The sequence below is a fragment of the Salvia splendens genome, chromosome 13 (genome assembly GCF_004379255.2).
Source record: "Salvia splendens isolate huo1 chromosome 13, SspV2, whole genome shotgun sequence".
NCBI lineage: Eukaryota > Viridiplantae > Streptophyta > Magnoliopsida > Lamiales > Lamiaceae > Salvia > Salvia splendens.
This window is the reverse complement of record NC_056044.1, coordinates 29,273,544-29,289,221: the sequence shown is the minus strand read 5'-3', so window position 1 is coordinate 29,289,221 and position 15,678 is coordinate 29,273,544. Positions and strand designations below refer to the sequence as shown.

At 37.2% G+C, this 15,678-nt stretch overlaps 3 protein-coding genes across 3 annotated transcripts; 1 reads left to right on the top strand and 2 right to left on the bottom strand.

Annotated features, from left to right (window-relative positions):
* The first annotated feature begins 1,440 nt into the window (after positions 1-1,440).
* Positions 1,441-3,093, top strand: LOC121760840 (bidirectional sugar transporter SWEET13-like). Its single transcript, XM_042156442.1, has 6 exons — positions 1,441-1,486; positions 1,670-1,706; positions 1,800-2,013; positions 2,483-2,644; positions 2,725-2,844; positions 2,917-3,093. The coding sequence occupies exons 1-6, from the start codon at positions 1,441-1,443 to the stop codon at positions 3,091-3,093; spliced, it is 756 nt and encodes a 251-aa protein (XP_042012376.1).
* Positions 3,094-4,399: 1,306 nt separating this feature from the next.
* On the bottom strand, positions 4,400-7,308 carry LOC121761079 (probable serine/threonine-protein kinase At1g54610). The gene is made up of 7 exons (XM_042156672.1): positions 7,214-7,308; positions 6,828-7,123; positions 6,247-6,531; positions 5,607-5,924; positions 5,298-5,525; positions 4,980-5,204; positions 4,400-4,729 (listed from the first exon to the last, which is right to left on the bottom strand). Exons 2-7 carry the CDS (start codon positions 7,092-7,094, stop codon positions 4,502-4,504), a joined length of 1,551 nt encoding a protein of 516 aa, XP_042012606.1. The 5' UTR covers positions 7,095-7,123; positions 7,214-7,308; the 3' UTR covers positions 4,400-4,501.
* Positions 7,309-12,351: 5,043 nt separating this feature from the next.
* Positions 12,352-14,365, bottom strand: LOC121762508. Its single transcript, XM_042158401.1, has one exon. It carries the CDS (start codon positions 14,247-14,249, stop codon positions 12,600-12,602), a length of 1,650 nt encoding a protein of 549 aa, XP_042014335.1. The 5' UTR covers positions 14,250-14,365; the 3' UTR covers positions 12,352-12,599.
* Between the last annotated feature and the right edge of the window lie 1,313 nt (positions 14,366-15,678).

The window sequence follows — 15,678 nt, the reverse complement described above, 5'->3', positions numbered from 1 at the left end:
CATATTTTTAATTACTTACTAATTTATTATTTAATCAACCATTTAAGATAATCATTTTTAAAAATAAAAGCAAAACATTAGTAATAACTTTTGTTTTTGGGAAGAAGTCGTCATGTCACGCTTCCATTGTTTGAAGTTAATTTTCGCTAATATATTGATACAAGTGGAAAAAGTGAAATAGAAATAGCACGTTAAAAATTTGAGACACAACTGATATAAATTATTAAAACTACAGATGAATTTGATATACTTTAAATATTTGATTATAGTAATTTATAAAACCATTAAAAATCAGGAATTGGCATCTTTACAAGTAAAAAAAGAAAAGAAAAGAAAAGCATTGATGTAAGTCGTTTAATAAAAACAACTTAAAATAAATACATATAAGAAGAGTATTTAATAGAAGATGGTATAAATAAAATAACCGGCTATTATATTGTTCTTTACAAAAATGTTATTTGTAGGCACAAATTGTAAATATATACTGTCAAGGCATGATTGAGATATTATTAGATTATAATGCAATTATGTTGCAGATGCAGTACTATAAATTATTGAATATATATATATACACAGCACACACAAGGGAAGCTACCAACCAATAAAATACAAAATTCGCCGCAAAAGAGAATACATCCAATTTATACAATATCTAGCTCAAGAAAATAAGACAGATTACAAATTTAATCTCTCTAACTAAAACAAAACTTAGTAGTAGATGATAGAGATACAAAACCAAAGTAAAACTTAATTTATAAGTAGCTTAGCTAGTCACATTTCTAAACACATACTAGTATATTCCATAATAACCTTCGAAAAGTTTAGCTATTCTCGACATTAAATTATCGATCCGAAATTAGAGCTCATTTAATTGTGAAAATTCAAGTAGTAATAATTAATTATGAAACAAACCAATCCTAGATAAGCTATATCATCCCCTCTTTTCTTTTTTATTTTTAAAAAATGATTTTTCCCTAATTTTGGAGCATTTCTACTACACTAGGTGATCATTCAAGAGCAAAACGACATCTCCCTTTTGAGAGTTTTATTTTTATTTCATAGAGATTGGATATTAATTGCTGAGACAGATGAGACAAATTATTAATTCACTTTTTTCTGATTGCACCAGAAAAAAATTCTATAAATTATTGCAAAGGTTAATTAATTGCAGCCCAAATGACTAATAAACCCCTAACACATAGAAAATTATACTAATATCTCAAGGAATTTGGTTGTCATTATCACTTAATCGCTTCACTTTACAATTATATATAAAAATAATCCCATTTGGCTAAGCTTCAAGAATTTGGGAACTTGTGTCTTGTGTATAATTTCTAGGCTTATGAATAGGTGTTGAAATAATTCATATGTATGTATAAGATAGCTACAAAAAATTTCTTTTTTAGATTTGCATCATAATTTTCAAGACAGATATATATGATGGCAGGTTTCTCTTGGCAATGGGCTTTAGCATTTGGACTACTTGGTATATATATATATATATATATATATATAACTGTGTTTTATCTCTTTGATTATATAATACTCCCTACAATTTAGGGTAATGAACCAAGAAAGTTATAAGAATGGAAAGCCAAGAAAATCATCCATGGTTCATTAAGTGGATATTGATTAATTACTTCGATCAATCCCTTTTTGTCATTTTCAGGTAATATTGTGTCGTTCATGGTGTTTCTTTCTCCAATGTAAGTTTATTATAGTAAGTTGATTTTTATTATTTTGTAATTGTTAGTTGATAGATATATGTTGAATTAATATTAAGCAATGGTGAATTGCAGAACAACATTCTATTCAATTTACAAGAAGAAAACAAGTGAAGGATATCAATCACTCCCTTATGTGGTGGCATTGTTTAGCTCAATGCTTTGGATTTTCTATGCACTTCTCAAGTCATCCAATGCCACTCTTATCCTTACCATAAATGCATTTGGCTGTTTCATTGAGACAATTTATGTTTGCTTCTATCTCTTCTACGCCCCGAACAAGGCCAGGGTAATTTTTCCATTTGTTTCAATTCTCCAATAATGATATATATCGTGGGAAAATTGTCGGAAAAATCATCAAATTTGGCCACATTCTGCTTTTCCTGGCAACTTTAATAATCGGCCGGAAAAAAATCATGAAGTTTAACATCATTCGCAGTTATCCTATATTGAGATATTTAGGTCTCTTGCATGTATTGATGTCGCTCATAAGTGACTCCAATTGATGACGTGGTTGAGTGTTGTTAAACCGATGAAGATTCTAAACATAGAAATTCTTCAGTTGGAGATAAAAACCCAAATTTCGTCTATCGCATCAGATATGATTTTCATCAAAATCAAATCTTGTGGGACAATTGCGAACAATGTTAAACTTCATATTTTTTTTTCTAGTCGAATGGATCAGAATTGGCTGAATTTTATGATTTTTCTGACAATTTGCCCTATTATGTAGAGTCATATTTACAATTGAAATGCAGGTACAAACCCTAAAGATGCTGGTGCTCCTTATACTTTGTGGATTCGGATTCATCGTCGCGTTGACTATTTACCTGGTGAAGCCGCCGCAGCGTGCGCCGGTGGTTGGGTGGATTTGCCTGGTCTTCTCCCTTTGTGTGTTCGTTGCCCCATTGTGTATTCTGGTCAGCATATTTACATAAATAGTCTGAATATATTTAATTAATTAATTTGATGTATAAATAATTAATGTTTGCAATTGCAGAAAAAGGTGATACAAAGCAAGAGTGTTGAATACATGCCATTTCTTCTCTCACTATTCCTTACACTTAGCGCCGTCATGTGGTTTTTTTATGGGCTTCTAATCAATGATTACAACGTTGCAGTAAGCTCATATGCATACCTATTTATAGTAATGTTTATATTTGCAAATATATTAATGTTTATATATGTATAGGTTCCAAATGTGGTAGGGTTCAGTTTTGGAGTGGTTCAAATGGGAGTGTATGTAAAGTGCAAATATGCGGAGAAAATGAGCAGTAAGCAGAAGATTCCAGAAGCTGCAGTTGTAGTAACCCAAGTTGTAATATTAGATCATGAGCCAATAATTAGAGTGGTTCAAATGGAAGTCTAAATTAGGGTTTTCATTAATCTACCTATATATATAGGTGATCTGTATGTATATATGTTGTTTGTAAATTATATCATCTAGTATTAATTTTCATGTCTATGTATAGTTTAATAATCTACTAATGGTAACGTTACTGCTTCAATATTCTAATCTAGAACTATTAATGTAGGGATCAGATCACTTAAGATTCACTAATTACCAGGACCTCTTTTTGTTTTGTATCACCACTGAGATGGCTAACCTCAATAAGAACAACTTGAACTCAAGTTAGTAATACAAGAGATTGGATCCTTTCAGATCTAAGCAACAAAATCAGACAAGAAACGAAATATTGGAACTCAAAGATTAGAGAATGGCTCAGGTCGCACACACGACTTCACAGGGCCAAGGACCTCCTCTATCTTATCCAACAAGTCACAAAGGAGCATCGTGAACCAATCGGACCCCGAGCTAGGGTTACCCGATTACTACAACACGAAAGTCACCCCACACGTTCACTGACTCACAATCACAACCTAACGCCTCAAGAACACTCAAAACCCACGGATCTATGAAATCAACCAAAGATCTCTCCAGAAAGAACCAGAAACGAACTCAACCGTTCGAATCTCACACAACTTTCCAGATCAACACAGATGTTGAGAGATGACACTCGATCCTCACTAAAACAGAGAAAGGAGTCACCGGAGAAGAAGATCGGAGGAGATTTCAGAGAGAGAGAGAATGGTTTAGAGAGAGGGCGGAGAGAATATCACATAGAGAAATAGAGTAAAATGAAAGGGCTGAGTAACCGAGGAGGCGTAGGGAGTGTATAAGGCACCAAAGAAACACACCCTAAATCCAATGGCTCAGCGCCATGATCCGCGTGGGTTGGCTTACGTTGCAGCCATCGTCGGGCCGTTCAATAAATAATATGGCCAGACCCTGATTGGGCCATCAATTAATATAAACGGGCCACCAATAATAAACCTGCCCAGCTGATTTAATTAGCTAAGCCCAAATGGGCAGTCCATTTTCTCACAGTTAACTTACTATATATAGTATTAATTAATTCGACCATTGGTTAATTAGTATTATTATAATTATGCGAATTCACAAACCATTATCTTCGCTCCATATTAAATAGGTAAGTCTACCTCGAAAGCAAATTATTTTGGCATATTAATATCTAAGGTTTATTTTTTTATTTTGTTTTGAAATTATAAATGTACACTGCGAAATGGAAGTCAAGTAATAAACCCAAAAAAAACCCTAACTACCAAAATTTGCTTATTTCTCTTAATAAAATTGATTATAAATTCCTGTATAAACCTCATCGTCTATAACTGTACACAAAAATATGACCTTTACATTTGATAAGCAGCATTGATTCTTGAAGATATGGTTACAGTTATACCTATGTCGAAAGCGTTCATCTGCGACCGAACCTGAAGTCCACGGAGCAAACAATAGTGGACTGACATAAGGCGTTGATGAAGCAACGAGGAGGTGCACTGTGAGGCTCTTTGTCACCATTCCTCCTCCTCCTCATCGAGGAAGCGAACGAAGCATCATCAGCAAACGACATTGTGTGGCCAACTGCGCCATCTTGGTGTGGTGGTGGGAACTTCTCGCTCCTCCCTCTCCCGACTCTTAGCCTCTGCACGATATAGACAAGCATCGTTTGATCATCTAATCATTCATATACTCAATCACGTGTAAGGAGATGGTTCAGTTCAAAACTTTTCTTTAAGTCAGAACACAGAACTATATCAGTTATTATGATATGAGAGAAAAATGCGATTTTCAATTCTCAAAGTTCTCATTTTAAAAAAGTTATCAGTAGAATCGTCCCCACATGTGTAATGTCTAGTTACTGGTAAAATTGAAAGAAGAAACTGGTGACATACGCTTAAATTTGTTTGGAGTTGTGTGTTGGCTTCTAGAACCGGATTTGCACGGATGGCCTTGTTGTGCGCACGAGCTCTTCTAAGTCCATCGGTGATGTTCGATTTTCTGCGTATACCGCGTTTCCTTCTGGCTGCTTCATCTCGCAGTTTCAAATCCATTTCTTTGGTAGGAGGAAATTTAGGTAAACTTGATGGCTCACAAGCAAATGGTTCAGTAGTAAAAAACTGGCCAAAAACAGCACATCAAGGTCACGTAAAAACACTCAAAATCATCACCAGAAGCAACGGTTATTCATTGGACCGTGCACGGCTGCTTACCTTACTCTTCAACGCTGCAGCAGCAGTGCCTCGTGTACGAGGATCGACTGCAAGAAGAGTTTCTATCAGAGCAAGAGACGACAGCGGGAAATCCTTAAACGTCTCCCTTATGCAACATTTATACGGATGCTGTGGTTTATAGAGAGTCGTATCAGGCAGACTCGATTTCTTCCAGAATTCCTCAGGAGGAGAGCCACATAGCTTGAATATCTTGTGGAGCTGCTCGACCTAATGTACGAGAAAGCATCCACAAATCGACGTTATAAAGCTATCCATTTCGTTAAACAAGTAAGACTATTCACCAATTACCTCTGTTCGCCCGCGCAGTATTGGCCTTCCAGCGAGAAGCTCTGCCAGAACACAGCCGACACTCCATAAATCGACACCAGCGCCATAGTGAGTGGCGCCTAGCAGCAGTTCGGGAGGGCGATACCATAGGGTGACTACTCGACTCGTCATAGGTTTCTTGCTCTCGGGATTGAAAAAAGAAGCAAGACCAAAATCGGCTATTTTAAGTATTCCTTGGTTGTCAATCAGCAGATTCGAGCACTTCATGTCACGGTGCAAGACACCATTGCTGTGGCAATGCTCCAAACCCGAGATCAGCTGTTTCATATAGCACTTGACCTGCATATCGAGAAGCATATGACGACTATAAGAACACGGAGCAGTACACGAATCCATCCAACGCAACAGAACAGATCATGACGAAAACAGATGATCAATAAGCTTAAGCTTCATTAGAAATGTATCATCAGTTGCCTACAAACAGCAACCTCCAAAAAAATTGCATAATTCGAGAAAGATAACGCGAAAGAGCCACATGTACCACATCAAAAGCCTTTAACACTCTAAGCAATGATCAAACACACACATCAAGTAGATAAAACTGCTCGAATACAAAAGTGAAAACCGATATGATTTCGTTCTATATGACATACTTACTTACCCGGTCCTCGGTGAAGTTAGCAGATTGAGCAGCAGAAAGGCCAGCAAGATCATGCTCCATGTACTCAAACACGAGGTAAAGGCTGCTAGACATCCGCGAAATAACAAGACCTTCGAGCTTGATAACGTTCGGATGGTTTAGCCGTCTCAACACGAGTATCTCCCTTGCCATGAACCTCAGAGCCTCCGGGTCAAAGTTATCGAACCTCACTTTCTTCAGCGCCACCACCTTCCCCGTCACCAAATCCCTAGCTTTATACACATTGCTATACGCTCCTTGCCCAATCTGTGCAACATTATTCCCCAATCCCACAATTTGCTCAAAATTCAACTCTAGTTAAAAACACAATGACTAGTACAGCCTAAAAAATAGTATCGTCCACCAAAATTAGTCTCTATCTATTTATAATTAATTTTCTCATTTTCCATTAACAACGCTTCAACCATGCCTAGAATCTCTGTATTGGTTGTACCTAACGTATAGAAAGTGGTACCTTTACAATGAGCAAAAGGTGACTTCAAAAACAGAGGAATACAACAATACAGAGAAGTAGTAACTGATCAAAACTAACAAATTAATACCTTAGCAATTTTGTCGAAGGTGTTAGCCAGCCGCGGTTTCCAACCCTTGATCTCGTCTCCGGCGACGGCGACGAGCCACGGCGGCCATGCTTCCGTTGCGGCGGCGTCCGCGCCTATTCTCAGCCTGAATTCCGGCACCACCACCGGTCTGTCAGCGGCAGCGGGAGCCTCTTCAATCGTCAGCTCCTCCCGCCGTTTATTGCTTTTCCGATTCTGGCGAGTGTTACTACTATGGCTGGCGGCTCCTTTTCCGTGAACACACCCCATAATCGACCTCTCTCAACCTCCCATTGCGTCTGAAAAGAAATTCAAAATTGTGAAGAAAAAAAAAAGTGATCGTTTTTGATGGAATGAATTAATTAGCACTGCATTTATATGATTCGGACCGAAAAACTCCATTAAATTCAGATTCCGTTGACCCCTGCACACAAAGAATATGTCACTGAATTATGAAATTTTTATGTATAAATGTTGTCTATTTGAATTGTGACTGGTTGAAATGTGGTAATGCATTTAATGAAACAGAATTCGGTATGTTTGGGGAAGGCTAGTTAATGTGTTTTGATAACTAGTGTTTGTTGTGTATGTGACAATTTTTTAAATATTATATTTATTTTTAATTTATCAAAAAATACACTAATCAATTTCTGGAACCGTCATTTATATAAGTACAAGAGTGAAGAATGAGTGTGTGTGGTCCTATTAAAGCATCCTAAGTCATATAATATCATACGAATATTATTGAGAAGGCTAATCATTTTAGCAACTAAAGTTTCGATTGCTTTCAACTTTCATGTACTACTATTAATCATGTCACAAGGGTTGGTCAAATATAAGTATATATACAATTATTGAAAATTTGGGATAAAATTTTTGATGATTTGTAAAATTTATAGGACTACTAATGTATTTCAAAGACAATCAAGAATATCGCTTTCTTTTTGGTAATGATGATACTGAAGTTTTTTATGCATATTGAAGATTTTTATTGTCCTTTATCATGCATTTTCTACATAAATGTACACATCATGATTAGCAAGCGTCAAAATGAATAATTTTCTATTAAAGAGAAGTTTCTTATTGTAATTAACTAATCATATATAGACTTGGAAGTTCGACTTACGTTGACGATAGTGAGAAAAATCAAAACCCATTATTGTAATTTATACTGTATTTCCCAAACTTAATTAGTTCAACATTCACATTGATATCGACATGTTTTTAAACTGAGATAAATACTACTATCATAAATCTACTAAGATCAACATTAAAAAATTAAACTGAATCTGAAAATATTAGTAGAAAATATCCGCCAATTGTTCCAACTTTTTTAGTATTATAGCTACGCTTTTGAATATTTTCTTGATTAATAAATAAAAAAAGCTCACAATACTCAGATATTCATTGAAATAGTCAAAGATTTGTCCATGCGCAGAAAAACGAAGAATTCAAATGTGGATTTGTTTGAATATTGGAGGACTTAGACTGGAATGGATGAATGAGTAATTCCAATTGACTGCAGAGAGATTTCATTAATGTAAGTACGATTTTAATTAGGTTGAAATAATTATATTCTGAAGCATAATATTCTACTTCAGAATATACTTTACAGTGTAATTTAAATATTGTAGTATGAGATTGAACTCAAGGACCATTAGTAGACGTGAGAGTTGAAAATTTGAAATTTGACCAAGTCAATCATGTGAATTATTTGAGAGTACTGTATATTCGTAGTTGTTGGCTCCAAATATTATGTTAATAGACGATTAATTGTGGTGAAAATAAAAATTCTCTCTTTCTATATTCCTAAGGGCTAAGAATAAGAATCTACAAGAGATTAATTATACATAAAAATTGAATTAGTGAATTCATTAAAATATTACATCAGTACCAATATGTACTACTCCATAATTATCTTGTTAATGATTAGTTTTTTCTAGAAGTGAATATCGGCACTGAAATATGAAGTGATAGTTCTGTTTTACTCCAATTTTCATCTGATAATAATTGTTAAACACATCAGGGAAAAAAACCCCAATTTTCTTTTGAAAATTTGATTACATATCTTGATTATTAGTACTACATTAGTTTGACTCGTCGAAATATTTTTTGTTTTTTTCAATGATTACATTACATATGCAAGAGACCCAGGCCGCTACTACATAAAAAATGCTGTTTGGTATTCAACATACATCATTTTCCTATAGTCAATGAAAAATAAAATTAAAAATACCTAATATCTCAACCCCATATCTTACATAATTGGGTAAGAAAAATATAGTAATAGTGATGTTGATGTGAGAGTATAATGAATATTATAGTCTATAGATTAAAATTAAAATTCAACGCTTGTTACATATTCTTGGCAAAATACTTCTTCGAAATTGGGCTATTTGTTTAATTGGGTTTTAGATTACTTTCTCTAAACAGTATTACGGTTGGATAGTATTTGGGCCATATTTTGGGCCTCAAAAATTTTGAATCTTGAGAGTGAGAAAGCCAATAAAAAGCCCACTATTTATACAATTGCAACTGTTTGAGACCCAAGCAAATGATGTAGGGCCCGCATAAAAGGCCTACTATCTATATGTTCTGGATTCCTACTTTTGTAGTGGGATTTATATTTTATTTAGTTTTAGTAATTCACGGAAAATGGACAAATTATGCAAAATCCATATAATTTAGGAGATAAATATGCTTATTTTATGATTCCCACTTCGATGTAGAAGATTCAGAACTACACCTCAATCCTAGCTAGCTAGGTCATCAATTGTTGGGTCGAAGCTGACCTTATTATGTACCACAAAAAAAGATTAAAAATAAAATAAATCTTTATTTTTGAATTACCAAATCTAGTTTTCTCAATTGACAAGGCAACAAAATGAGGTTCCTAGCTCTGAACTTGCATTTAGAGCCTACCACAAGTGTCTTAATTAAATACTTCAGACCCTACATAATTGCTCATTTAAATTGCAACAAATGGGTATTAAATTGATTAATTCTGTTGAGTTGACCTCCATATGATATTTAGGCTTAATTATCCATGAAATTAATCAATAATGTAGAATGCACCATTTGTTCCTTTAAAATTCAACGATCACAAATTAGAGTCATATTTTTAAGGCACTTCATACCAATGATATAGAATAGAAGGTGTTGTGTACAGTTGATACATAGTAAACAAAATTTGAATTGAAATTGATATGTGTATATATTTTACTCACGCATACATAAATTTTGGAAACCTAGTGGTTAATTTATTGCATCAAAAATTGATGGTGTCGACGCAGGACTCTACTCCGAAGCCGTTAGACACTTCACGAAAATCCTTGATGGGCGCCGAGGCGCGCTGGAGGGGTTTCTGTCAGAGTGCTAAGCCCACCGCGCCTCGGCCTTCCGATCGGACGGACGAATCGCAGAGGCCATCGCCGATTGCAACAGAGCCCTAGCGCTGGACACGTCTTGCATCGAGGCGCTGGCCATTAGAGCAGCATTGTCGAATCGATAAGGTGCTTGCCGGATAGCCTCCACGATCTGGAGCATTTGAAATTATTGTACAATTCTATTTTGCGTGACCGAAAATTGCTAGGGCCTGCTTGGAAGCGGCATAAGGTTCAGTACATATAAATTCAGAGGAAATTGTGCTCGTTGGCGGCTAAAATCCAGCAGCTGAAGCAGAGGCTCGTCGGAGGAGAGAACGGAAATGCGGATTATTACGCGTTGATAGGATTGAGGAGAGGTTGCTGGAGATCAGAATTGGAAAGAACGGCAAATAGGGGAAGCGGAGGTGGTAAAGGGTGGATGCAGAGACGGTGAAGAGGCGCCAGGAAGAGGTGGCGGCGAGTGGAGGGTGGAGGTGGAGGCGGCGTGAATATGAGAATTTGAGAGAGAAGATTGACTTTTAAGAGTGGAGCGCAAATAGTTTGGATGGAATAGAATGAAATTTTTGAGAAATTGGATTAAAAGATAGTTTAGTCAATCTATAATTATTGGAAGAAAAATAATAAGAAAAATGAAGAGAATAAATATAAAAAGGTGAAAAACCCATATTCTGAAAAATTCGCATGCCTCAGACCCATATTTCGAAAGGTCAGTGAATTTAATCCCTCATCTCGAAATGTCAGCGAATTGAGACTCATATTCCGAAATTTCTCGAAGCGTCGATATGAGATGGGATTATTTTGGTCTATAAATTGAGTGTGATGCATGCGATGCTTGTGTGATAAATGATGATAAATTTATGTTGTGAGATTGATAATTAGATCATGATAGAAGTTATGTATCCGTTTAAATGATAAAAAAAGATGGGAAATTCTTAAATAGGTCTTATATAATGAAGTCATGACCTCAAAATCAAATGACTTCATTGATTATTTTGTAGTCACGTGGTTTAACCGATTTATATATGGACTTTTATATCATGATTTTATTACTGTTATAATATATGGAGTAATATTTTTTATATACTCCATGAACATATAAGTTGAATAAAAATTCAGTGCTTTATGGTTCGGGTACATTGTCATCCAGTGTATCCAGCCAATCATAATTGCAGGAAAATAGATAAAAGGAAAAAGAGGGGATAGAAGATTTCTATAATGATGGTTGGTTGAACATACCATGCAACTTAAGACATGCCACTTGAATTCCAACGTGACGCATCATTGTGCAAGCGCCAAAATATTTTTGTTGGGACACAAACATAGATTATGGTTTTTTTTGTGCAACTATACTTACTTTAGGACTAGTGATATGTATATATCTTAATTTTAATACGGAGTAATAAAAATACAATGTAACGAACCAAATAAGGGAGTAAGGCACTACGATTATGGGCCTTTAAAATAATGCAATACCCCATAACTCCAAAAGTAATGTGGGCTTTAAAGAAAAAACAGGTACTAGCAGCAAGAAGAATTATGATTCTGTTTCTATTCATACGGCCTCTCCTATGACGCCGTATCGATAAAAATGATGTCGTTTCATTCCCAGCAAACATTTAAAAAATAAAAATAATATCCACATCATCACAAACTCAACCTCTTACCTCTCCTCTCTCACTTTGCTTCTTTTTAGCTTCAATTACCATATATTATTTGAAGTAATAAAATACCACCATATCTCCTATAATAAAATCTCAGTAGATGAGCAATCATCATAGAATTATTGCAATGCAACATATAGCAACATATAAAATCCACAGCCTGCCCTGGTCCACATCACACAACTAATCTCTATTAACATTGTCACAGCCAACACCACCCCATACTGAAACTGACATCACATAACCAATTCATTTTATAAAATCCATTCATAAACTAATGCTTCAACAAACATCCCAATTATTTCCATCACAGAATAACAACACATGATGGAATTTCCAGACTGGGAATGAGAAAGAAAACCCACCTCCCAACTCAAGAAATGCACAGATGCAACTACTGCTTACAAGAGCAAGTTCCCGAGTAAAACAAAGGCGAAGCAAACGAACCCGAATGGCAAAGGGATTGCAGAACACTATTGCTTCATGTCAATTTAGTTTATTGCATTTCATTGTGATGAACACAAATAACTAATCATGTCAGTTATACACCACAAACTTTCATCAGCTAACTGCTAACCACATTTACTTACTTTCCTACCACAAACTTTAACCACAGTTTATACACAACGTGTAACAAAACAACCAAAAAAATCAGAGAGCAAAAACAACAGATAAATTATGTTACACAGAGACTGACACACAATCACCTCGTGTGGGTGGTGGCGTTGTCAAGAGCGGGCAAAGAGGCCCCACAGCTTCCCCCGTCCAAGGCTGTCGAGGAGCTTCTTAGCACCCTCAACCTCAGCCCCCACGAGCTTCTGCAAGTGAGCAGAGGGGCCAGCTGCAACTATCTGTTTCTGGCATTTCTTGCTCTGCAGCAGCGATCCTAATATCGACATGGCATGCTTCTTATTATCCAAGGTGTCTAGTGAAGGATTCAATAGCTGAACTGCACACACAATCCCCTTGTCTTCCTTGCTGAAAATCCTCCTATTTCTGGGATAATTCATGAGATTCGACAGCAATTCAGCTGCGGCTTCCTTCTCCTCGACCGCTTTACCATCCAACATGCTCACAAGGTGAGGAATGCACCCCATTTCCCCCAATTCCTTCCGTATTTTGGTGTTGTAAGCCAAATGAGACAGAGCTTTGGCAGCTGCGATCCTAACGCCTAAAATGCCACAGCTTAGTACACTAACTACACGGCTTAGGAAGCCGTTTGCAACGAGGAATTCAGCGATGTTTGGGCAGGAAGCCATTGCTCTCACCATCTCCACTACCACCTCCAGAGTTTGAGCAGTTGGAGAAGAGCTCCAGATATCATTGAGCGTTTGAATTCCACCTTCCCTTGCAACTAGCAGCTTCAAACCATCGTCTTCAGCCACCAAATTGCACAAGCATCCAATCGCATTCTCCTGCGCCAACGCTGTACCTGAATCGCACAATGCTAGCAGTATCAATACTGTGTTTTCCTCGATGAAATTCTCCCTCACATCTTCGAAAACGGCGAGATTCCGCAAAACCCCAGCCGCCAGCGCCTGCGAATTGGGGGAGCCTTCTCGGCAAATGTCCAGCAGTGACGAGATTCCTCCTCTCGATCCAATCGCCCTCGCGTTTTCCTTCGAATTGCTCAAAACCCTAAGTGCGATGCACGACTTCTCCTTGGCGAATACGCTTCCGGATTCGAGCACACGCATCAAATTGTTCAGCAATACTAAACCCTCCGCCATCAAAACGTGCTTGCTCGAATCCTCTGTCGAGATTTTTGCGATCGCGCGGACCGATTTCTCCTTCAATTCGGGTGAATTGCTGCAGTCGAGAAGGTGCACCAGCACCGGAACTATCCCCTGCGCCACCGCAATCAGTAAATTCTTCCCGTCCTCCTGCAATAAACCGTTGAGAGATTCTAGGGCGGAGCTCTTCGATTCGGTCGAACCGATCTGCAGCCGAGTAATCAAGTACCGGATTTCTCCCCGGGCGGATTCTCTCCTGCTGATAACCGCGTCGGCGTTCTCCGCGAGCACGCCGCTTCGGACGATGACCTCGAGATCGCTGGTGTGCGCGTCGAGCTTCGCCGACAAGGAGTCGATGTCGTTCTGCGTTTTGAGCTTTCCCGCGGGTGGAGTAGGGGAGTGGCAGAGCGCGGAGAGGGAGGCGGCGGATGAGCACGTGGAGAAGACGGAGCGGAGGAGGTCGGAGGAGAGGGGGTTATTGGCGGAGGTGGATAGATTGGAAAGGCGGTTGTTTAATGTAGTGAGCTTCGTGGCTATGAGCGACCATTTGCCCTTGAGGATTTGAACGCGGGAGACGGAGTCTAAGAGAGAGTGGAGCTGCTGCTGGACGTCGGCGACGGCGGAATTGATCGGCTCTTCCTTCATGGCGTCGGTAGTGTGAATACACGGGAAATGCAAACGCTCGATTTCCAATTACGGTAATATTCTAAATCATTATATAATCAATGTACATTATTTTAATTTAGTGATTTATTGATTAATCATAGAAAGAGCTAATCCATCCTAGTTTAATTAAATAAATGACGCAACAAGGCAACTGTTTCTACTTTAATAACATTACATTGTGATCAAGTCAAAAAATTATTACTCTACTATTGTTATATTAAAATGCTCTGCTCTTGATTAAGACGTACACTTAACGAAAGAAAAAGTCTCCCCTTAACAGCAATAAACCAATAGAAAAAAGTCAGAATGGACAATAACATCTTGGGCATATTTATTTTGTTTGGGTATGCAATAGTATAGTATATAGCATGCCATAAGTAGACAAGTAGCTACAAACGAAATCATAGTATCATACTGGTATATAAATTATTTCAATTTCCAAACACCGAAACCCAATACTAAATTGACAGGGAGGAAAAGAGGATTTGGAATATCTTGATCAGAATAAGACTTGTACAAAAGGGTCTACTATAAAAGATATTGGCGTGTGTACATGTAATACTAGGGGTGGCAAATCGTGCGTGTCGGGTCATTATCGTGTCGACACGATAACGACACGAACACGATAACCACAAACACGAACACGACCCGTTAAGAAAACCTCAAACACGAACACGAACACGACCCGCTACCCTCAGACACGAACACGACACGAACCCATTAACGACACGAACCACTTCGGGTCAACACGACACGATAACAACACGTACATGAGATGATACGATAACAACACGATAACAACACGACCTGATAACGGTTAAACATATTAAAAACATCCAACTGCTGATTATAAAATCTGATACAAACATAAAAACATCAATAATTTCATAGTAACAAAATCCAACAAAAATTCCACAAAATTCAACAAAAAATACTTCATTCTTTCTTCCAAATTCTTGGTCAATGCAGCAAGCAACAAACTCCACCAGGATCTTCCTATCTGCAAACACATAATTTAAGGAAGTAACAATTAGATTGATGTATTGTATATTGTACAAATTAAGCAAGTATGAAGTCTAACCTATGAAGCTTTCAATAAGTAGCAAAAGTGGTGGATGTGGAGGCTGTTGAACTTCCAGTTTGAGCTTCGTCATCGACATTTAAATAGTCTTCGGCTAAGTCATTTGTTGGTATTTCATTGTTGATGGCTTCGAAAGAAAAAAAAATAGAATTAATGAACTAATTTTAATAATAAGTTTAGAATGAACTAAACAAATAACCAATACCTTTTTTTCCAAACAACCAATCTCGGGTGCATATAATCGCTTGTACTGTGTCCGGCTTGAGTGAACTACGGTATTGATCAAGAACTCTTCCACCAACACTAAACACAGATTCAGATGCAACT